At 40.9% G+C, this 23,616-nt stretch overlaps 2 protein-coding genes across 6 annotated transcripts in view; both read left to right on the top strand.

Moving 5' to 3' along the window:
* Positions 1–1,160: 1,160 nt before the first annotated feature.
* Positions 1,161–6,965, top strand: His2Av (Histone H2A variant). Its single transcript, XM_071690187.1, has 4 exons — positions 1,161–1,235; positions 1,383–1,460; positions 1,638–1,751; positions 6,135–6,965. Exons 1-4 carry the CDS (start codon positions 1,233–1,235, stop codon positions 6,324–6,326), a joined length of 387 nt encoding a protein of 128 aa, XP_071546288.1. The 5' UTR covers positions 1,161–1,232; the 3' UTR covers positions 6,327–6,965.
* A 5,545-nt stretch (positions 6,966–12,510) lies between these two features.
* LOC139763843 (uncharacterized) overlaps positions 12,511–23,616 on the top strand; it is a 62,218-nt gene continuing 51,112 nt past the window's right edge. For 2 of the 5 annotated variants that reach the window (XM_071690185.1, XM_071690179.1), the window contains exon 1: positions 15,559–15,633. The gene's annotated coding sequence lies outside the window, so the exon portion shown is untranslated. Of the gene's footprint in view, positions 12,532–15,558; positions 16,231–23,616 lie in introns of those variants that run through there. The other 3 variants (XM_071690180.1, XM_071690186.1, XM_071690183.1) reach the window with 3 other exon arrangements.

Here is a 23,616-nt window from a genome sequence, read left to right as displayed (position 1 = left end):
GTTTATCGGTCAGTGTTACATAATGGTACTAAACAAAACTAACGTCTCTATTCTTTAGTATTCTTCGTAAACCTTGTTGTAGCAGTTCCATCATTCACAGGCAAAGCACAATGTATATTTGTACAATGTGCACCTCGTCTGTCTCTCGCTTTGCAGTATTTTCATCAATATCTCTCTCCACACCCACTGTTTCATTGTCTACTTTGTGGTCCCAACATGTTGTGCTTCCTCTCCATTACCTCTGGGTTTAACTATTCTCGTTAAGCTTAATTTCACACTTTTCCCGAGCTTTCTTTCTGTGCATTTTAAGGGATTCCCTCCCTGGCTAGGTTGAGTTTTTAACGTTTCTGTTGCGTTTCGTCTTCCCCAGCGCCACAGATACACTATCAGTGGCGTCGTGTTCTTCGTTACACCTGTGTTCGACGGTGTGTTCACTTGTTCTGATGTTCACCTATGTTCTTTCACTGCAGTAGAGTTTGATGGGTTATTTATCCACTCGTTCATCGGATTGTGGTTCATGCAGCCGGTCCAGTGACCGACAAGTCTTTTAATCATGTATATATATATATATATATATATGGTGTTTAAGATGACTTTAACGTTCTCTTGGCCATGTGAGTTGTTCATAGATTTCATATTCATACTTCATGGCGTATAGCTTTATGGGTTATGGATTATTTTAGTAATAAGAACATAGGCTTTCTTTGGAGCTCTGGTTAACTTATTTCGACGTATCTCACATTTGTGTCATGTGAGGGTACTTTTCAAGGTTGTAAAGTATCAGTAATCCAAGAAAAACATAAAGGATTACGTCTGTGTAAACACCAATTGAAAATTATAATGAATCAGACCTGCCATTAAAGTTATGCATAAATGCCGAATATTAACTTCAATGAAGAACATTTCCATGGTGTCTGGAACTAGACTGACCTCTTAAGGCACGAATAACATTACCGAAAGCATTAATAAAGCGGGCATTATTAATTACTCAGTGTGGCGGGAATATTAACAAACTATTTGGCGGGGATATTCGGAAGTTTTGTATGAGTACCCACGAGCGGGTTATTCAAAGTTTCCCCGGGAGAGTCCCTGATTGGCTAGCCGCCTCAGCTTCTGGCCAGCGATTGGCGCATTTAAACCTGACGTCATAACACCGGGCCAGTAAAAAAAGACGCTCTGCGCGCGCCATCGGTAACAGTTGTGATAGTGCAGTGGTCGTGTGTGCAGGCACCATGGTGAGTCCTTGCGAGTTTTTATGAGAGAAACAAGTGCGATATCCACGAAACCTTCGCAGTCCTGCAGAGGGGAGAGTGATACGTGGACTGGCAAAGTTTGGAGGCTCTACTCGTAGTTTTAACGTGTAAAATCTTTATTTGTTTCAGGCTGGTGGTAAGGCAGGCAAGGACTCCGGCAAAGCGAAAGCCAAGGCAGTATCACGCTCAGCCCGAGCGGGTCTTCAGGTTAGTTATCGATTTTTTGCCAACCGTATTACTCAGTTTGAATTGGTATGTTTCTGTGTAAATGTTCGGTAGTGTCGTAATTAAATTGATCAAGGGTAAAGCGGATAAGTGACGTTTAACATGGCGGCATGGAAGCAGGCGTACCAACATGGTGTTAACCCCGAACTTTTCTTGCAGTTTCCCGTCGGCCGTATCCACCGTCACCTCAAGAACAGGACGACGAGCCATGGACGCGTTGGGGCCACAGCCGCCGTCTACAGCGCCGCCATCCTGGAGTACCTGACGGCCGAGGTAGTGTGACGCGTGATGTGACTTATGTTGGTACTCCTGCGGGAGCGCCTCTGATACCAGCATCCGAACACTTGTCGGGACTTTTATTTTACGGTTATGCACGTGTCTCAAACAGCAGGTGACTGGTTTATAGACTTTATAGGAGTATGATCTACTCATTGTTAGCTTTGATTACGTGTATCAACTGCCCGTCTCCGTATATTAATGTGGGAGTAGTTGGTGGGCAGGGACGAGTCCATTATCCCAGGGGGGGAGAGAGGCGGGAGTCGCTGTGGTGCCACATCTCCCGCCAGAATTTCGCGGGAAATTTTAACCCTGGGTTCTGCTGGCCCAGAGTGAATTTGATGGCGTAAGTCAACATGTTCCACTGTCCAGCGACTTGCAGCTTATGTTAAAGTCTGTCAGCAGAGTTTAAAAGTAATTAACATTAACAGTGAGTGTAATCATACTTCAGTATAATTCAGACTCAACTTTTATGGAGGGGTAACAGGTTTGTGTAACTTCGACCCCATACTCCGTGCGTCAGAATGAGACTTGTGAACGTTTCTTTCACGTTGTACAGTGTTGATTTGTTAACACCACTGTATAACAAAGGTTACTGTTGCTTTCTGCCCCAAATCATTGCTATGGCATCTTCATCAGAAATAGTCTTGACTTTAATATTTGCAAGAATATGAACATCAGGAATGACGCCAAATGTCGGTTAAATCCTTTGTATTTTGGTGAAGTATCTTTGGTGTGTTAACAGACTCAAGCTTGATGGGCAAGTGGCGAATTCTTTACCTTTTAACTTTTTGGTTGACGTATGGTAGAGTTTGACAAAATGCTTTTTTTTTCCGTTTAAATCCTGGAAGTGCAACACCTTGAGAACACAAGCACACTTTTGCATGCATTTAGCTATTGCAATACTAAGCTTGGACATGTCAGGTCATCCTGAGATTAGACTTATACATAGGCTGTTGCTGTCTACTATCATTTCATGATTAGTTTGGTAAACATCCCGTGATAAAGGTATTCCAATCCTCTTACATTGGTGCACCTAGATTTAATGTACGCCTTTAGCATTTTATCAGACAATCCTATTGTCTGAATTGAAAATTTAGACAACAGTTGGTATATTCTAAATCTCGATCATATCATCCTCTTTAGATATAAGGTTCAGGTCCTCCAGCCTGACCTCAAGGTCTAGTCTTGAGTAGTGAAATGAGATTATTTTGCCCTAGGTTCATCAACCTACAACATTCCCATATTCTTCATGTGACGCTATTGTATTCATGTATGTGTGGTTTGAATTACTCTATTATTAACCTCTGCTGTTTATGGCAACATTTTGTTTGTATATAAAACAGTAAGTTTTGTTGCTATCAAACATACTGTACAGATGTGTTAGTTATTACAATTTTTCCCCAATCACTTGTTTAAGATTTGTATTGTTATCTAATTACTTTTCCATAGTCATTGAATTCCTTATGCCACTTGCTTTTTAAGACAACCAGCTTATTTCATTGTTTTAGTAATTTAAAAGTTTCAGCCTGTTTTCACTGTTAACTATCTCATACAAAATATTGCTGTGATATTGAGAATAGATGTCAAGTATGTATGGAGAGGATGAGTGAAGATTGACTGACTATGAGGATCTTTCTCAGGAGTGGACCAGAGTACATAATGACTTAAATTGCTTGCAACTAGATCTTGCCTCTAGGCTAGGCTAACATGTAGTTTCCATCGCAGGAAAATCTGTCGATAATTAATGTTACGTGTGAGATGGGGTGTGTGTTTGTGCTTAAGTGAACATTAACAACCTGTGTATGGCAGAAAGGCATAATAGCTACCTAGGCTACAGATGGGAACTTGAGCTGTTGTGCTGGCTCTGTGCTGCCATCATTATACCTTCCAATTCTTAGGGTTCTTCTCTATTGGACGGTCCACAATTGGTGATACCAAGATATGCTGGAAAAGGCTTTGGAGTATTGGGGCCCCAAACATTCAGGAGGGTGAGAAGCATGCATAAGATAGAATGAAATTAATGTACATGGAAGGTGGTGCCCTATCCGTGGACTGAACTAGGACATATGAAGTGTTTAAGTGGAAACCAGACTGCTAGTTGTTCTTGACTCAATCTTACTAAGATAGGCTGAGGCAGTTAGGTGTTAAGATAAAAGAATCACTATCGTTTCTTTTCCACAGAATTTGTTATTAGCATGTAAGACTGTCTTGCTGCCTTTTCCTGCTTCATACTTCTTATGAGTTTTACTGTGTCAGCTATTCCAGTTTTTGAAGTACCCACAGGCATAGGGATGTTTTTAGTTTTTTGTCTGTAAAGACGAGTAGAATATATACCTAGCAAGTTGGCTATTTTTGGTTGTCATATATCAAGGTATCATTTACTTTGAGGTCCTGTCTTATCGAGACTTACAAATGAGTCTGTAAAAGCAGAATTGCAAAGGGTCTTAGGCTCACTGTTTCTTTTCTGCTTGTTTATAAGTCAGATATGCTATTTCTTAAATGCATTCTTTAATATGCTTTTCTCTATTTCATTGCGCTGATAAGGTTTACTGATCCTTTTCCTAGTTCCTTTCATAGGAACTTATCCCCAGAGAACTGAGAATTGCTCCCTTGAATATATCCCACACGTTGAAGGCAGCCATATCTGTGAATACCCCATGCTCAAATAATCGTAACATTACTAAGTTTTCAAATTCTTTTCTGCCTGGTAGTTTTGTCAATTTAATTAGATTATAAAGTATAAAAAGAATGAATAGAACTGTTTTCTTACTTTCTCCACGAGCTTTCACCAGTCTAGACAACTTAGTCTCCTAGTTGTTGTTTTTCCTTTGTAAGACCTTTTTTGTCATTTTCTTGAACTAATAGATTGATTTATTGACCTATTAAATATCCCTTTTCAGACGTAATTCCTTGACAAGCTGCTGCAGTCTAAGATGCCTTATGTTTAATGTCTATGTTTATGGATTCAACCTGTAAGAGTTTCTCTCTCTCAAGGGAGTTGCCTTCTGTCAACGGGCTGTGAAGGTTGAGGCACAAAAGGCTAAGAAATGGGACTGTTAGCCATTTATGGACACACATTTTGCTGTGGCCACTGCCCTTGAGGGAGTTCTTGGAGGAAACAGGCATCAGAGATATAGATAAATGTATTTGAAGATTGAATTAGGAGAGGCAGTTCATGAGAAAGTAAAGGAAGAAATTAGGAGAGGCAATTCATGAGAAAGTGAAGGAAGGTTTGAGAGGTTCCAGAGGAGCCATAGTTTGCATTACATCTACATGACAGGAGGTTGTCAGTGGTGATACAGAAGTGGCAGAATAGTATTTGGAGGGAATAACTGAAAAAGGATACACATCTTAATGAGTGTTTAATGTTGGTGAGACTGCTTATATTAAAATAGAATGACCCAGGATATTCATTAAAGAAAATATTACTCAAGGGTTCAAGATAGCTAAAGATTGCGTGATGCTTTTAATGGAAGTGAGTACTGATGGAGACATTAAGGTTAACTCCTTTCTATTGTTTCATTGAGGATATTTTAGGATAAGGAAGAGCTATGTAAATTCTACAGCACCTCTGATTGGCATTCTAAACAGAAGTCTAAGATAAAAACTTGGTGTGTATAGTTTCTTAGGTTTTAGGTAGGCCAAAAGTATGTCCCAGGTTTGTCAGGCAGTTTCGACTTGCCAACATCGTTGACTTTGAAGAACAAGATCTGGCTGAGTTAATGGAGTCTGCTAACTAGTGCTATTTTACAGCTGAGGGGTTAGCAAAAGTATTTGACTACCTAGTTAAGGTTGTTGCCAACAGTAATGGATTTGCTGGCCATTTATGTATATCGCCTCATCCAGAATCTGATATCTAAGCTACAAGATCCTATCAGTGCAAGATGCTACATGGTCAGTCACACCCTGCTTATCTTGGGTGTATGTACTGGAAGTTACCTTCCTTGACTGGCAGCCTTTATCCCATGTGATGCATACCTTTAAGTAGAGCAAGTCTCGCTCCACTGAAAACCTAACCTAAGTAGTTTTTAGTGTGTTATTGCAGATATATTTCATGAATGAAATTTATGTACAGAAAATTTTGCTGTGGGTTTCAATTACCCTGTTTAACACATTGACAGGTTTTGCAGGAATGTAACTTTTTCATTATTTAGGTGATGGCTGAAACAATGTGGAGAATTTTTGGATTGTCTTATTTCATGAATGTTAGTATTTTGTCAAGTATTGTAGTAGATGTCTTAGTTCTGAAGAAGAAATAGTTACTTAAGATATGATGTAGCCCAAGTACCTTTCGCAAGGGTGTATTTTTAGATTTTTGCATGCAGTAGCACTATTGCTTTAAGAAAATCCAGACACAACAGATATTTGTATTTGCAGGTTCTTGAGCTGGCTGGTAATGCATCCAAGGATCTTAAGGTGAAACGTATCACTCCCCGCCATCTGCAGCTGGCTATCCGTGGTGACGAAGAATTGGATTCACTCATCAAAGCGACTATTGCTGGTGGAGGTGTCATTCCCCATATTCACAAGTCTCTTATTGGCAAGAAGGGCTCACAAAAACCTGTATAAGTGGGCTAGTTATTTTAAGTGTGCCCAAATTGGCTTGCGCCCTGGGACTTTACTTCCATGGATATGCAGTTACTGTGTTTTGAGGATGCTTGTTTGTGCGTCTGTGGTTGAGATGTCCCTGTTGAGGGGGAAGATCATTAAGATTTTCTATAATCCAAATGGCCTACCTCCTAACCCCACATTACCTATCCCCAAAGACTCTGAGAGTTGCTCTACCTCCAAGTTTTTTTTTTTTTTTTTTTTTTTTTTTTTTTTTTTTTTTTTTTTTCAAAAGGATATGAAGCTTGGTTGCATGGGATCAAGTGGGGTTTGTTGCATTGCTCAAGGAGTTAGGCCAGCAAATGGTTGGTTGTTTAGAGCTTTGCAACTTTAAAAGTTTTCTATGTTTTCAAGAATTAGTCTTAAATTATAAGTTTTAGATTTTGTTCAATTTTTTTTTATCAGATGTTTTATAAGTTTTGTTCAGGAACCTGGGAATTGGAGGAAGAAGAGTTCTTCTTATTTCCTAGGACTTGAAAAGGTGTCGTATATTGATGAAGTACAATTTTCAGTGTTTTGATAATGTGTAGAGTAAGGATCACTATACATATTGTAATTAGTGCATTCTCTACAATATAATGTATATTCATTTTTTATAAATGTGTTTTTATGTTCCTGACCCTAACTTAATGTAGATTCCAAAAAGATAAATGTCCACACTTTATTTTGTAGGTAATGCAAACAGCACATGCTTTAAGACTGCATAGTATTGTACAGCATGTTTTTAATACATACCATATTTCTTTTATTATTTAGTCATTGGGGCCCCTTTTACAGGGCTCCCAAGCTTCAAGGTGCATTACAATCATTAGAAGAGAATTTTGTACTCCCTTTTGTCCACTGACAGTAGATGCAGCCTGCTGAAGGTGACTTTCAACTCAAACTCGTGATTGCAAAGTAGGGATAAGTAGATTTCCAGTCTGATGGGGGAGGGGGATGCTTTGAAGTGAATCAGTTGCTGATGATGCATGTCTTCACTCTAAGGTGAGAAACTGCAGAAATTAGTTAGGGAGAGCTGAGTTACTGTAAATAAGCTTGACGGAAGAGAGAGATATAGGTTAGTTGGACTTGGGGTGAATGGAGAGAGTAGAAAGTTTTAGATACTTGGGAGGGAACATGGCATGGGGTAGAAACATGGAAGTTAAGGTCATGAGTGCATAGAGGAGTTCAGAAAGAGAGATCATTGTCTAAGGGCATAGATACATTTGTTTAATGGTACATTATCCCAGTGGTGATATATGTATGGGCTATAGTTAAAAAGAAAGCATGGAGGAGGATGCATTTGAGAAATGAAGTTGTTGAGGATGTTATTTGGTGTGAAGAGTCTTAATTGGGTAAGAAATTATGGGCTTTGATAGTTAAGAGTATTATGTTTGAGTGCTGAAATGGCTGGACAATGAACAGGATGAGTGAGGAGAAACTAAGAGTATACTTGTCAGAAGTTGAAGGGAAATAGAATTAGCATGCTGGTATGCACGGGGTAACACGGTAAAATGGGGTAAACCAGGGCATGGGAAGTACTAGGAAAACTACAGAAAGTTTGTGGAGCTTGGCTGTGTATAGGGGGCTCTGATTTTAGGGCATTACTTAAGAGTGAGCAAATAGGCCATTTCTCTGAAGACAGTTCCCTCCAGGAGCTCCCACCAAGGTGATGGCCATGGCAAACTTCACTTATCTTTGTCCTTACATTCCTCCCTCGCATACATCATTCCATGCATTCTCCTGCTTTATTTAGTCCTCTCTCACCAACCCCTTTAATTGTACTCCTTTCAAACTCCCCATCTCGCATTCTGTCTGCAAAGTGACATTTCACCCACTTTACCACTATAATTCGTTCTCTTTGCATTCTCTTCCATACTAGATGTTTCATGCACCCCGTCATTACTTTTTTTGTTCAATTTAGTCACACCACATGGTTCTTTCACATAACTTGTTTCCACAGCCTGGATTCTTGACCTCTGTGACTCATCCCATATCCATATTTCAGCTGCATAGGTCAGGGTTGGGATGATTATGCTATCCCATAATCAGTTCTTCACTTCCATACTCACACCTCTACCCTTAATTATTATGATATTAAGGGACCCAGTAACACTTCTGCCATGCTCTGCTCTCTCTCCTTTATCTCCTTCCATATCACTAAATGTACACAAGATAGCTCCCAAATACTGAAATTGTCGCCTCTTCCAGTATTTCTCCCTTTTTATGTTCTTGGCACAAATTATGTAGTTTTGCCCCGAGACCTAGGAAAAATAGATCCCGTACAGTATGTGCTTGCCCCAAGATTTCCTGTCTTTAAGGGGATTCCACAGCACTCGGGAAGCTGGCCATTCCCGCTGGGCAGAACCAACATTCATAAAGTATAGTGAAGTGTTTGTGTGACTTTTTGGCTAGAGTTCAGGGCAATTGAGCTGTACATGTTGATGTCTTCATTGTGGTAGTTGCATCAGATATCTTGAGATCATGATGAATTAGGGTTCATAGTAATGTAGGAGTGGATGATGTCCAGATCATAGACAAGATATTGTAATTTGTAAGTTGGGAGTATTGTTTCCAATGGATGTATGTTTGGTTTGATGGCACTTTAGAAAATTAGATATTTTATTTTACTGTATGTTTTGTGTCATTTGCTGTGAGTAGAAATTACTGAAACATTAGGCAGGGATAAGTTTTTTATTTCTACTTGGGTGTTGGTGATTTGGAGGGGATGGCTCTAGTCCTGCTGCATATCTGTGAGGTTGGTCTGAATTTGGAGCATTTGTTTCACTGGTGTTGAGTGCTGGGCAGCCAGTGATTGTTCTGGGTTCACTATTTTGTGTGGTTTACAGCTTTCTCACAATTGCTTTCAAGGGGGTGAAAGACCAGGCAGATGAGGCATAGCATAAAGAGGATCTGATGAAATTGTAGATGTTGAGGGATTTTTTCTTATTCATATTTGATGCCAGTTTGTGTTTGGAGGGTATTTAATTTGAGTGTTGCTTATGTATTTGCATTCTGGTGTTGGGAATGAATACCATTTGAAGCCTAGAATGAAAGATGTTTTGTTTAGTGAGAAACTGTAAACTGTCTATAAAGGGTGACTGGAGGGTAAGGTGGATTTGTGTGTGTCTTGGGTTATGGTGTTTTACTGGGAGGTCATCTGAATAGATAGGACCTTTATGAAAGTCTAGTTTTTTCACCATGTCTTACCTTTCCAAGCCAAGCCCTTTATACCCTAACCATGTCAGCTTACTTTTATGGTAAGAATTTCAGATAAGTGATTACACCTGAATGAGAACTGGTTCTGTAGCTGCTGCTGAACAAGAAAAGTGGTAGGTTGATTTATTAAGGGCATGTCAGCTAATCCGTTGAGAAATATATGTCTCAGTTGCTTTACACTGTTATGTGATAATTATTGTACTGCAGAGAGAAAATAAAAGAAATGAATTGCTGATAAAATACTGATGATATGTATTTGGATAAGGGAGAGAGTGCTTGAATGCACTTTAGATTAAAGTCTTCATATGTTTGGCATGATCAGATCACTGTGTTTTGAGGTCCAAGAAGCAAATGTAATTGCTTATCCTGATACTCTCCAAGCTACAAGTGCATCTATCTCGCAGGATTGGACTGCAAATAAATCACCATGTTAGATTGTAACAATGTAGATTTCTGTAATAGCTAAACAAAAGAAAATTTAAGTTAAACTTACCGAGATGACCTGATGGAATATTTCAATACTAATTTTGTAGGGTAAGCATTGCTTACCTTGCTTCTTAACACATTCTCTGCAACCAATACATACATGAATGACCTGCTTGTACCTGGAGGGAAAATGTGCAGTCATGTATCATCCGCTACATTGTTACCAAACACATCAAAAATATTCCACTGGCCAGTCTGTAGGAAAATGTCAAGGGGGCCTTTAGGTTCTGTGCCTACTCGTGTAGTAATTTATGAATCTGACCTTCAAAATTATTGTTTTAGATGAAAACCCTTATTAATAATTTTTTGTAACAAACACTTCCATAAATGTCTTGTACAACACTGACAGGACTAATGTAACATCAAACTTGCCAGTCTTTTCTTTTAAAGGCAGTATCTCTGTCTTAGCATACCTCAATGAGGCTGGGACCCTTGACCCTGCACCCTCCATATCTCACTCCAGGTTTCGTGGTTCCATATCTACTTCCAAATATCTATAATGCTTCACTTCCTCCAAGTTCTCTCTGTTCTGAATCAGTCCGAATAATTTTTGTCATCATTACTAGACCTAATATAACCTTCCTTTTGGTGCATTTATTCTCGATCTCCCATTACATTCTCCCAAATTGAGATGGTGGTATGTCCAAGTTTATAGACTGATGTAACTCAGCAATGCTCAGGGGTATTATGTTTAATAAGAGCCTATGAAAGCTACAGCAATGCACGTGTGTTCACCAACATGTCACTGCAATCCACAGTAGTGTTCTTGGGTTGTCATCGTTATTGTTGGCTGCCTAGGTTTCTTAAAACTCGAATTCGCTACCCAAGAACACCACTGTATGTTGCATAGGTGTCAAATTGGATCCACAATCTTCTGACATCTTGAGTTTGATGTTTGTGTTTCCCACTCGTGTCACTCCAATACTGATTAATTTTTTAGTCTTGTGCATTAAAGTTATCTTTTTCATTAGCAATTTAGAATTTCAATTCTTCATATACGTCACTGACATTTACATATATTCAGTTAATGAAGTGGTATTAACTGAAAGTCGCGTTAGGATATAGAGGCATAAGGAACTCTGTGGTTTGCCATTAATGAGTTGCTTCAGATGTTCGAATTGTCATAGGTAAAGACTTGATAAGTAATCCAATTTACTAAGCTGGTCGGAGCGTGTGTTGCCGAAATGACCAAAGGTTGCGATTGAACTAGTTTTACCCATTATTTGATAATTTTGTTTTAACCTCTTTTAGATTAGAAAAGTTTACTTCATCGTGACGAAAAGATCAAGTTCGTTAGGCCAGACTAGCTCAGTCGAAGCTCCACCCCTCTACATACCCCGTTTTCTTCCTTACACTTAAGTCCTATTGATCAGAAGACGGTAATTTATGCAACCTTGATAGTCAACGCTGTTTTGGACGTCATTCTCTACGTGGAAGCAGCTTATGTTACATATGTATGCATATCCTCAGACTAATGCAAATATATTTGTGTTCTGTATATGTTATATATGTTCTATGAAGAAGCGTGTTCATATGCACTTTGTTCATATATATATATATATATATATATATATATAATATATATATATATATGTATATATATATATATATATATATATATATATATATATATATATATATATATATATATATACGTGGGAATCATGATTTTAGAATTATGTTGAACAATGACATTTTTCCACTTGTGTTTATAATATTGCGCTGACGGCTTTAATGATCTGGCCTGTCAACAGGGTTAAAGCCCAAGTTAAACAGGCAACCATCCTACCTCTTGACTTTCTTGAAGAACCATTTTAGCGAAACGAGAAGTCTAGTCTAATGTGGACTCGATACACTGTTATATTTGTCTTGTAAGACGAGGATGAGTGCACTCACGGTACCTCTCAATACCCACAAATATATGCGTGCGCTTTGGAGCCACATCTAAATGTAGGTCTTTCCTGTTCTTGAGGACGTCTTAGGATAGGTGATACGTTCGAGGATATCATTAATTTTTTTTTTTCAGACATCCAAGTCAGTCGGTCATGCTCATTCCGTTTTTTTTTTTTTCACTCTGTATCTTTATCTCCAGCATCCATAGGATGGGTAGGAGTGAACAATGAACTCGCTGCCCTTGCCGCGAAAAATAAGAATCAAGATGCCTAATTTCGTCATTCTCGCAAAACTTTGCGGAGCACATTTGAAGATGATTGCGGCATTATTTAACTCCGAATCTGGATTCAGGAGGTATTGGACCAGATTTTACTCCCTGATTCTTTACAGAGATTATATCAATTTTTTGACTTTTAGTTATGTTATTTTTCATTGTTTTTGCTGTACTTTCTTCAGATTCGAAAGCGTCAGCAAGATGGCGAGGCACGCTTTAAAAACAAACCGACGTAGACGTTCCCTCAGGTTACTAAAATGGAAAGTGGTTGTGCACGGCGTATTCAACATACACGGAAGTCTTCCACATCTTCAGGTTTGTAGGTATAGGTTTTAAACATTTTGAGAATGATCACTCTGGGTGTAAAGGATAAATTCATCCAACCCTCTCCGAATATGGTGGTTGTACGTCAAAAGCGAGGAAAATTCTGTACTGTGCGACCATTTTAATGGACATGTTGTAGCTGATATTAATTAGTAGTTATTGATAAATGTGTGTGCTGTTCTAGGGAACATTATTTGCCAGAAGGGATGTTGGAAAATGCTGGTGTGTCGAATACGCATGTCTGTGTAATAATCTATTGGAGGGATAAGGAAGAGGTTAGGCAGGGGAAAATACAGTCAAGAAATTCAATCGTTAAAATGTTCAGAGCTGTAGGTATTATATATTTCCGGTAGACTGTTGATGTATATTTGATTGTTAGGATGAAAATTAGCTAGGCTAATGTGATGACGGACTTAGGTAGGGAGTGCGTAATGGCGACTAACGTCTTGGTTTGTATGGCAAGGATGGTTGCTAATCAAGTTTGGTATATATATATATATATATATATATATATATATATATATATATATATATATATATACATATATATATATATATATATATATATATATATATATATATGTATATAACTGCTTGCCGTTAGACTGCCAGTAATCGTCATTTTGGGAAAAGTAGTCTTGCTAAAGAGATTGTAGCTTCAAAGCGGTTCATATTACCAAGTAGCGCAGCCCTGAAGCTGCCGGAGCCTTGTAGAGCGTCGGGAGTTTAACCTACAGATGACATTACGCAAGTTTTACTTCATGGAAGTCCTGTCGGACGGATGTATTGCATTGTGAACATCAGTAAACATGATGCAACCAATCAGTAAGTCTCTTAATGTTAAGGTATCTAGCAGCTTATTGAAAAGGGGAGAAATGTTTTCTTGGCTTATCATATTGAGCTAGACTTAGTAATAAGATCCTTCATCGCTTGGAAATGACTATATATGTTGTACAAAAATTGTTTAATGGCGGAGGCTTCGCCAGTGTTGCTGCGTATGTGAGGTTATATGTAGTGGTGGTGGGTGAGGATCAGGTAGGTGGGCCTGTCTACCGCCTCTGGAAGGTTACAGGGGGCACGGCTATCCACCCAGGAAGTCTGTGGTCCGCGTGACCGAGGTGGACGTGTGAAGTGCACATGTGAGCTGCAGGAATAGTTACACCCTCGATACTTTCCCGAACCGAGGGCATGTTGCCTGCCTTGATTTTAAATGAATTGCAGTCTCCTGTTGTACGTACTCTAATGATCGTACAGAACGTAGCGTTTTCTGAAGAGTACTTGCAGTAGTTGCCCCTAATCACCGTATACTTATTTCTGAATTATGAAATTGATTGTCTAGGAAACCCGTTTTCTTTAATAGAAAGATGGGGGACTAAAGAAAAGTAATATGACTAGAATTTCATGCAGGTGTCATAGCAGGGGTATCTTGCGAACGTCTTTAACTCAGTACTTTTTGACGAGAATAGTAGGATAGGCTCCTAGAAGTATTTCTAAGGAGTCTGGTATGTAGTGAATTAGCTTTTATGGCACTTAAAATTATCTGTTAAGAGTAGAAGGGACGCCAGGGTTAAGAAGTAAGTATATGTATTGAGCGTAACTTTGGAATTGCCTAATAAACTGAGTGGAATTATCCACCTCAGTGTAGACAGCACCTTGCCTTACATTATCGTTCGCGAACAGGATGCACGACGGCCACCGTTCATACCGCACACCGGGTTCCTCTGCTGTGCCTTGCCTCCCGTGGGAAGGCTTAAGCTGCTTCTGATAGGCAGCCATGTTTCTCTCTGGTCCCTTCCCTACATTCTTGGCTTAGGTTTAAAGTTACGCTTCGATGATGTCTCGAGGCGTGGGACTTGTGACTGCTGAACTCCTTTAAGCATAGCGTTACGACCCTTGACCTTGAAGGCATAAAATTAGAACTTAATGGTACGAAACCGGATACGACAGCACGACCTATGAGGGTCAAGTCAGCTCTTCCACCATCATACTTGAGGGTCGTATTATCATACTCAAGGGTCGCACTGTCTGCTTTAGGGTTTAAACTTAGCTGGTGTACCGCGATGCACAGCACTTGCATTGGTACAGCGTGGTGTACAGGATACTTTGTTGTTACTACTTATGTGTTACGGGGAGAGTTTTGTATTGCCTCGTCGCTTATTTATATTTGCCATGTCCTTACTACTCACTTTACTGCATTATACACAAACACACTAACCTAAGCCAGGTATCCATTTACTGACTAGCCCAGAGGAGAGGATGAACACCTGGGTTGGGTGTGGGCCAACTACCCCGTCTAGGATTTGAAAACATGCTGGCCCTATCCAAAACGGACTCATGGTCAGTACGCGTGTGTGTATGTGTGTGTGGTGTACAGGAAGTATGATGTCGTGTGGAGTGGACGGGCATAGTAAAGTTTGTGGTGTCTGGTTCGGTGTGTGTTGTGCTATAAGTTGTCAACAGGAATCAGTCACATGATTGCTGTCCAGGATGTAGAGTGGTATCATTAATCTTAAACCCCCCTTGAGCTCTAGCTCTAGCCTTTAACTTGACCGTTGAGCAGGTTAAGTAGCAGGTCCATCATACCCTGAGATCGTAATCATGCTCAATAGATTACTTATTTAAGGTAAGAGTAGGTTGAAGCGCTTTTACTATGAATGTGCCATTTTGTTTAGATCGAGTAGCTTGTAATGGATAGAAAATTGAAGATATATCAAAACACAATCCTTGGCGTGGCGTGGCCGTAGACTGGCGTTTTGACCGCGCCGTGTGGGCGCGGTAGTTCCAAACTTTCGGGTCTTAAAGTCTGCACGACACTCTCTCCGAGACTCTGGCAGCACAGGTGTCATAGCCACTATAATACTTTTCAGATGCCTTATTTTCCTTTTGCTTTGCTTTTGTGTCTTAATTGCAGTAATAAAGTTGCTGCGAGGAACGATGAGTTAATTGCCACCAGAGGATGTTAAAATGCAAAGGGAGGAGGGGCATGAGGGAGCGGGCGGGCGGCTGGCAGCGGCGTGGCTCACCTGGACGGCTACAGGTAGTGTTAGAGACGGCGTCGCTAGGAGACAGTGTTGCCTCCGTGTTCTCCATCTGGTGTGTGGTGAAAGTTGTCTTTGGAACGTCGTATCATAGTGAATACGTGTTTGTGATTATATGAAGTGCAGTGTAACGGAATTCTCGTGGTTGTGGCGGGTGAGAAGCTGAGATGTATCGTACGTCCAGCAAGTGTCTAGAGATTTGGAAGTGAACGAGGCTACGTAATTTTAGGAGGAAGTTGAGACAGTGTTCGCCTCGCCTGCCATTGTTGAGGCAACAATGATATCCTGCTATTAACTTTCGGTATTCTCAAAAGTAAAGAAGTCCGGAGACAGCGCTATGTACAACGTTGGTCAAGTCGTACCAGCAGCCTGCACGTAGCCTCGCGAGCGGGGGCGATGTTGCAAGTCTGGCCCACACAGTAAACTCGGGCCATCGCTTCTGGCAACTTGGGCGGACATAGTTGAAACATCTCGTCCGCTGTGAACTACCCTACACCAGCCTGCTCCTGACCGCACACTTCTCCTCACCCATGGGGCCCTGCCTCCTGCCTTCATCCAAAGCCTAGCCTCAGCTTGGCCTTGCTGTATCGCCCGCGCCCACGTCTTGTTAATATGAGATGAATCTAGACGCCATGCGCGTGTGTCTTTGTGAGTGAGTGCATGTGCTTGCGTTTAGTGTATGTTTATGTTTCTGTTTGTGGGGATTCCAGTGCTGCTGGACGTCTCGTTGCTTCTTCGACAACCAGGCATTGATCCTTTGACTGGGTCTCACAGATCATGTGACCAACCCTCATTTTATTGGTCCACTGGCTGGTGTTACACAGGATGAGAGAGTGTACCTAGGGAGAGAATGTACACCACCTTGAGGAGTATACAGTTTTCTGACTGATTTTACAGGATTTGAGTGTACAGGCGTTTATATAAATTTGGGGAATGTGTTTACTGAAAGTGTACAACTTGTGAGTTTCCAGAAGGGACAGATGTAGTGCGTGAAGAAGCTAAGACTGTAGACTCAGAGTTTACAGATTAAGTAGTTTACAGACACGGAAATGTACGAGCTGAAGCAGTATGCAGACTTAACATTTAGGAAATGTGCAGACCGATAGAGTACACAGACTGAGGTGTGTACATTTTCAATGTATGATTTGAGAAATTTTACAGAATGCAAAGTACATGTTCGATGGTAATGCATATGGCAAAGATGCATATACTGAAGAGATATTAGAACATGCAGACTAAGCGTACGTAGTAAGGAAATACCTAGAATCCAGGTATGTACAGGAAGGAGTATGTATTGTACTGGCTGAGTGGTGTACAAGTTGAGAAATGTAGCTATATTATTGCTACACTCACAGTGTAGTAGAGCCAGTTTGGTCTAGTTCTGAGGTGGAGGGTAATGTACGCACGTTGTTCTTTGGTTTACTGGTACAGTCTGCCTCTGGGAGTTTACATTCTCTTGGGTGTACTGGCTGCAGGGGAATGTTTGAAAGTGCACTGAAAGTGTAGTGGATGCAGGAGTGTTTATGTACAAGAGTGTTCGATGCTGGCTGTGGGAATGTAATGATTAAATGATACATATTGGTTACAAACTATAGAGTATTGTTTGGCAGTGTACACGTTGATTGTATTGTTTTTTTTTATGTCTTTGGTAGTGTACTAATCATAAATACAAACGGCAGTGACCCAGCTATAGGGGCTCACATTCGGAGTGTACTCGCTGTGGGATTATACATGATTAAGGTTCAAACTATAGGACAAATTTGGGAGAATGGTCTGCTACAGTAATCAAACAACCATCCTACACGTACTCCCAGTATATATTTAAACGAAATTAGAGAACGTCCTATGGGACGAACGTGACTATTTTTTCCAGTGCTTTGGGGAGAATGTGGCGTTATTTTCCTAGTGTAAACAGTTCGTTGAAATTCCGTCGCCCGCCCGCTTAGTGTAGCCTAGCTTACCTGCCGCTCCCACCACCGCTTTTTTCTTTCCTGTGTCCGTATGAGTCACAGGGTTGGTGTAAGTGTGTCTTGTGTTGCAGTGAGTTTATGTACCCACCCACCGCGTATGTACGAGTTCCACGTATCATCACCACACGTGAAAGACCTCGTCTGATGGTTCCCGAGATCAGGGAGAGGCGAGATTTCCGTGCGCGGATGCTATACATACATTTTTTTTTTTTTTCCTTATCGCTAGCGCGTGTAATGTTTTGAGTTGCCATTGCTGATGCCGCTGCTTCTGTTGTGCTGACTACACACGTACTCAGCTGGTAGTTCTTATTAATCAGAAGTGCAGTGCATGATCGAGTTCAAGTTGGAAGTCATGGATGCTGAACTACTAATCATTGTCCTAAATTATTGATTGTTAAGATACTGTGGTCATTATGCTGAGCTCTTGGTTATGATACTGAGATGCTTATCGTGATGCTAAGCTGCTGGTCTTTATGCAGGTGATTAACAAGTCTATTATGGGTTCAGAAAATAACCCCTTGAGAGCGGCGATGAAAGATGAAGTCAGTCATACCCGAGTTATACAGTATGCTCTTTGAAGATAGATTTAAAATACACTCCAGCCCTTTGGAAGTGAAGGCATCCTTCATAATTACATTTGTATTTGGAGGGTAGGCTGCTGGATGTGAATTAAACAACTTTTTTTTTTGGGGGGGGGTCTGTTTTCTCTTCATTGCTTGTATTATTTCGTATTTGAAACTCGCTGCTTTTTCCTTGCACAAGGGCCATAAATAGATCACCATCAAAAAGCATTGTGTGTCATTTTTTCTCCATCATTTCATACTGATACAAACGTACAGTTATAAGGAACCATCTCATATCTACATAGGACTAGTGAAGGAAATTGTTACTCGTAATTTTCACTAAGCATAAACACTTAAAGATATATGATAACCATAATTTAGAATGTTCGTGTGAATATGATTATTTTTACGTATGTGGAGGGTGTACTTTAGTGTTTATGAATGATAATGGACGATGAAAAATTACGTCCTGCATGAGTCATGCTACATGATCAGTGTATGTGGTCTTACAGTCATTGTTAGTACTTGAAGGAGGTATTGAGATTTTTCGGTTGGTCGATGTAGCTTAACGTGGACGGCCTTAACTCTAGTTTTTGATATACCTAAAGCTGAAACAACCAGCCATCTTTTACGTAACAAAGACCTGATGTAGGAGTTTCCCTAAACTAGCAGGGGGATTGTCTGCCATCTTTCTTTCCTACTGTCTCATCCTATACCTGATCTTTTGCTCATCACCATCATTACCCTTTGCTTCTGACATCTAGTGTATTACCATTTTTGTCGAGTGAGCTTGAACAAATGGAATGTCTTTCCTGAGTTGAACATAATTCTAAGACGTGGTACACAGTCACTTTGTACATAATAACCTTTGAGACTCTGATTGACTTGGACTTCAAACGCCATATACCTATGGAAAGACAAATTATTTTTAAGGCATATATAAGTGTGTATATATATATATATATATATATATATATATATATATATATATGTATATATATATATATATATATATATATATATATATATATATATATATATATATGCATATATATATATATATATATATATATATATATATATATATATATAGAGAGAGAGAGAGAGAGAGAGAGAGAGAGAGAGAGAGAGAGAGATGAATAGATAGAATTTTCATAACGAGTGATTCTGTGTTTTAGCTTCGACTTGACTGACGTTCACGTTTGAAGGTGTTAAAAAATTTTCGGTTGGTGGATGCAGCTTGACGCTGACGGCCTTAATGACCATGGCAGTTGATAGGCCTAAAGCCCAAACAACTTACCGTGGTTGTTATTGTACGCGTAGAGTTATTCTGCTCGTGAGACGGTGTAGTTGTGTGAGAGGGGAGGGCAATTTGTTGGGGTGGAGGTTGAGAGGAACGGACACGGTTATTGAAGCAGAAATAGTCTTACAGTCGTAGTAGTAAAAGTAGTGATATAGTGATATTATTATTATTTTTATTTTATTATTATTTTTATTAGTAGCAGTAGTAGAAGTAGTTACGTTGTGGCTGCAGCAACAATGCCAGTAATGACAGAGTATTAGCTATTAACAGTAACAGAAGTGGTAATGATAGAAGTTAAGACAGTTGTACTGTATAGCATGAGTACAAGTACAGCTGTGGTTGTGGTAGTAGCTGTTGCTGTCTTAGAGTATCGCATTTGCACAATAACAGCAACCATGATAACTTAGTAACATCTGTTTGTCTGGACTTCCAGTGTTGTGTAGCTGCGTAGATTAGGGCGGACGTGCAGGCGGGGTAGCGGTATGAGTGCAGGACAGAAGGCAGACTGCGGTAAGGCTGAATCAGCCAGCAGGTGTGGGAGCGAGCGATGCGCAGGTGTGTCAGGAGATTTAGGTCACCAGAACGTGAGGAAACAAATGCAGCAGATGTTACAGAGGTGCTCCTGGCTCTTTCGCGGCCTAATTATCATTACTACTGTGGTTTCTTTCACAATATCTCACGTGGCATGGTCGTAAGTGTGCCCAGATCCTTGCTATATCGGATGGTGGGCATGAGAGAGAGAGAGAGAAAGGAGGGAATGATTAATTTTGGCGCGTGTTTGTAGACCCGACTCGTAAAGAAGGGAAGGTTACCTCGGGAGAGGGAGACGAAAGAAGGAAGAGAATTTCAAAGCTTGGCAACTCGAAGAAAGGTGTATGTGTGAGTGTAAATATCCAACAATATTAGACGACTCTGCTCCAATATGAACTGCGCTTCACTTGCTTGGTGATCCACCGTTAAAAGAAAATATAACAGACCTTCAGACCACACAAAACAGAACACTTAGAACAGCCACCGACCGACTACTTAGCAACCGCAAACATCCAACACCTGCACAGTGACAGCAATTTACTTCCAATGCAGTCTCAATTTAGGATACTTTGCGCTCGATCATTTGCTGCAACATTAGGTGATATGGGTGAGAACCCATATCACTCCCCTCTCCACCAGCAAGCACGATGTCCAGAAACATATGTACCATAAAAAAAGATTGACAAGCACTATACAGCCGCGATCCCAACTTCGTCTAACTGCTCTTCACCAGACGTATACCTAACTGAACTGCACTCCCTAGGCATGTACGAATTACCACCCATTCATCCAGCAATACAAATGCCGATTCAACATACCACAGAACCTCCATGTGCAAATTGTGACAGCCATACTGAAAACACCGAATGCCATTACTCCACACTTTGTCCAGGTTTCACCAACACGGACATAGGCGCATTACAATTCTTGATTTGTTGTTCCTCAAAGTGGACGTTGCTGGCTTCCTCATCACTTCGGAAGTCGCTTTTCGAAGTGGGATCGTGGGACAGGAGGGTAAAGTGGGCTCCTGCAGCAAGAAGCTTTGTGCTCCTTACGGGGGAAGAAGGTTCTCCACGTCGCTGTAGTTCTGATCATACAAACCTTGTTGAAGGTGACTCCTCGGTCGCGTTGTAATGTCTGGCGGGTGGAATCCGTTAACACGCACACACACACACACACACACACACACACACACACACACACACGTGTTATCAGACTGCACCTGTGTGTGGTTACACCGCGGGTGAAAAGTCACCTTCGGGGAGACTGTCTTCGTCGGTTGGCTGGAGGGAGTACGTACAGTCTTGCCGAATAGCTTCTCACTTCAAAGGAGTCCATCATTTCCCTGCTCCTGGAAGTAGTGCAGCGTTGGAGCTGCGTGAGCTGAAAAAAAAGCGGGGGGGGGGGGGGGGGTCTTGGAGTAACAAGGCCAGGACCCTTTCAAGGAATGAATCCCTGAGGCAGTTATGAGGGAATAGTAATATTATTTCTTGTCTTCCAGAAGTCAGTGGCGTTTCCAGTTTGTCGGTTTATCTCGGACTTCAATCTTTCACGGTTCCCGCCTCGAGAGTGGGGGGATGTATGAGCCTATTGTGACGCACCAAAGCTGTACATTGCCCACCTTGTAAACCTTGAACTTCTTGACTCCAGAGTAGATCTCGAAGCACTCACTGATTTTCCTCCTCTTCTACCTTCTTTCTCGACAGAGTCCCGGCAGACGCAGTTTGCCGCGTCAGCTCAATTCTAAGCATGAACTGTTTTATTGCATTATCATGAAACTTGGACGTGGTTGGTGCCGCAGTAAATTGTATATAAAAAAAATGGTCTCAGGAATTGTTTTGTGGTTGTAGGCAAGGGCCGTCTGTCCAAGTAAAATAAGCTTTGCAATATTGGTTATTCGAGTCAAATTTCAGTCATTACAGGACGCTAGCGGCAAAGGTGCAGATGGTAATCAAAAACACTTAGGTGGGAAAGTGAGAACGTGTTGTATAGAGCACTGCGACAGGAACTGTGAAGGTTGAGGGTGTGTGTGTGTGTGTGTTGAGTAGCGGGGTAGTGTCGATGTAGCTCCCACCATACCGGGAATTATGTTCAGATATTGTAAATAAACGGACGAAGGCGAAGACTCGGGATTTTTTATTTGTGAGAAATCTGAAGCACAGTTATGCAGTACAGCGATCACAATTTGGCTGGTAAGAAAGCACTTTTATGTTCTGTTTACTGGGGTGACGTCGACCAATGAGATGTCATTAAGTCAGGAGTTAACATTTGGTTCGTTGGAATCTCTGTAGTTTCATTAAAAGCGACGTGGCAACTATACTAGGGGGGGACTGCCTTTACCAAAGGTAAATGCCAAGCTTTGGGATACTTTTTATTAACGAAACTTTATATGCAATGCACTTCTGCACGTAACAGTTAGTGAGGTTATAATTATGACATGGGGAAACTAGCGGGATCATCGTTGACAGGGGAGAGAAGATGACCTTGGGCAGGAAACGAGCAGCCTATAAAACAGGTTCCTCGTTCGAACCAGGCAACTTGAGTAGGACTGATCATTCCCCCCCTGAGTTGGAAGTCCTACGTCGTGATTTATGCATCTGGGACGTGTTTGATGTATACGTGATAAAGGCCGGTGGCAGGACAGGAGAGAGAAGCACAGTGAAAAGGACAGGTGGCAGCTGGAGACGGACAGAAAATACAATTTAGAGGATTGTTGACGTTTGGTCGTGTGGACGGATACTCTCATCGCTTTGCTTCAAAAGAAAATCCCGGGAAACTTTGTCACGGGATATATATTTTTTCTGAGGTTTAGTTTTTATAAAAGGGGTTATGATGTTTCGTCAACATCTGGTTTAACTATTTTGAGCAGGCAACGTTATGAGTTCATTGAACAGTCAAACTGTTAGACGTTTTATACAACTTCGTGTACAATATAATGTTCATTTGGCAACAGCAAACGTCAGACGTAAGAAGTTTAGATGAGAAAATACTACGTCGCAGAGGAGGTAGAGGGCAAAATGTATAGAGAGAGACGTCACGTTGAGGACCGCAGGAATGGCCGAGAATCACAAGAGTACGAACGTCGGGGGACCGGCTCGCCTCAACCAGTGTTACGTTACATGATAGTACAGCTAGGAATATTGGAAAAGCATATCGATGTGACTAGCACTACGTTGCGACCTTTTACTATGACGAGCACGACGTTACGACCCTTTAAAGTTTGACGAATACGACGTTACGACTCTATAGTATGACGAACACGACGTTACGACTCTATAGTATGACGAACACGACGTTACGACTCTATAGTATGACGAACACGACGTTACGACCCTTTAACACGATGGCATGACTAGAGCACAGCGCTATATAACTCTCGGCTGTGATGGCCTAACTCGTGAATGAAACCTCGAGGAGGAAGAATGTTAGGTCGTTATATTCAAGGGTCCTACCGTTGTACTCAAGGGTTCTCCTGTCTCGCACCGTCGTGCTGTAGAAGTTAAAAGGCACCTGGGTATTCAACGCTCTTTATCACATTGTTGTTTGGCTGGCTGAATGAGTGATCTCTTTATTCTAATACAGAAATTCACGTATCAGTCTTGGAAGATGTAACGTCATCATGGGAATCAGTTAACACTGCTTCAGTAATTAAGGAATGAAAGGCATAGAAT

Source organism: Panulirus ornatus, chromosome 48, assembly GCF_036320965.1.
Source record: "Panulirus ornatus isolate Po-2019 chromosome 48, ASM3632096v1, whole genome shotgun sequence".
Lineage (NCBI taxonomy): Eukaryota > Metazoa > Arthropoda > Malacostraca > Decapoda > Palinuridae > Panulirus > Panulirus ornatus.
The sequence above is the reverse complement of the archived record's forward strand: the minus strand, read 5'-3'. Positions and strand labels throughout refer to the sequence as shown.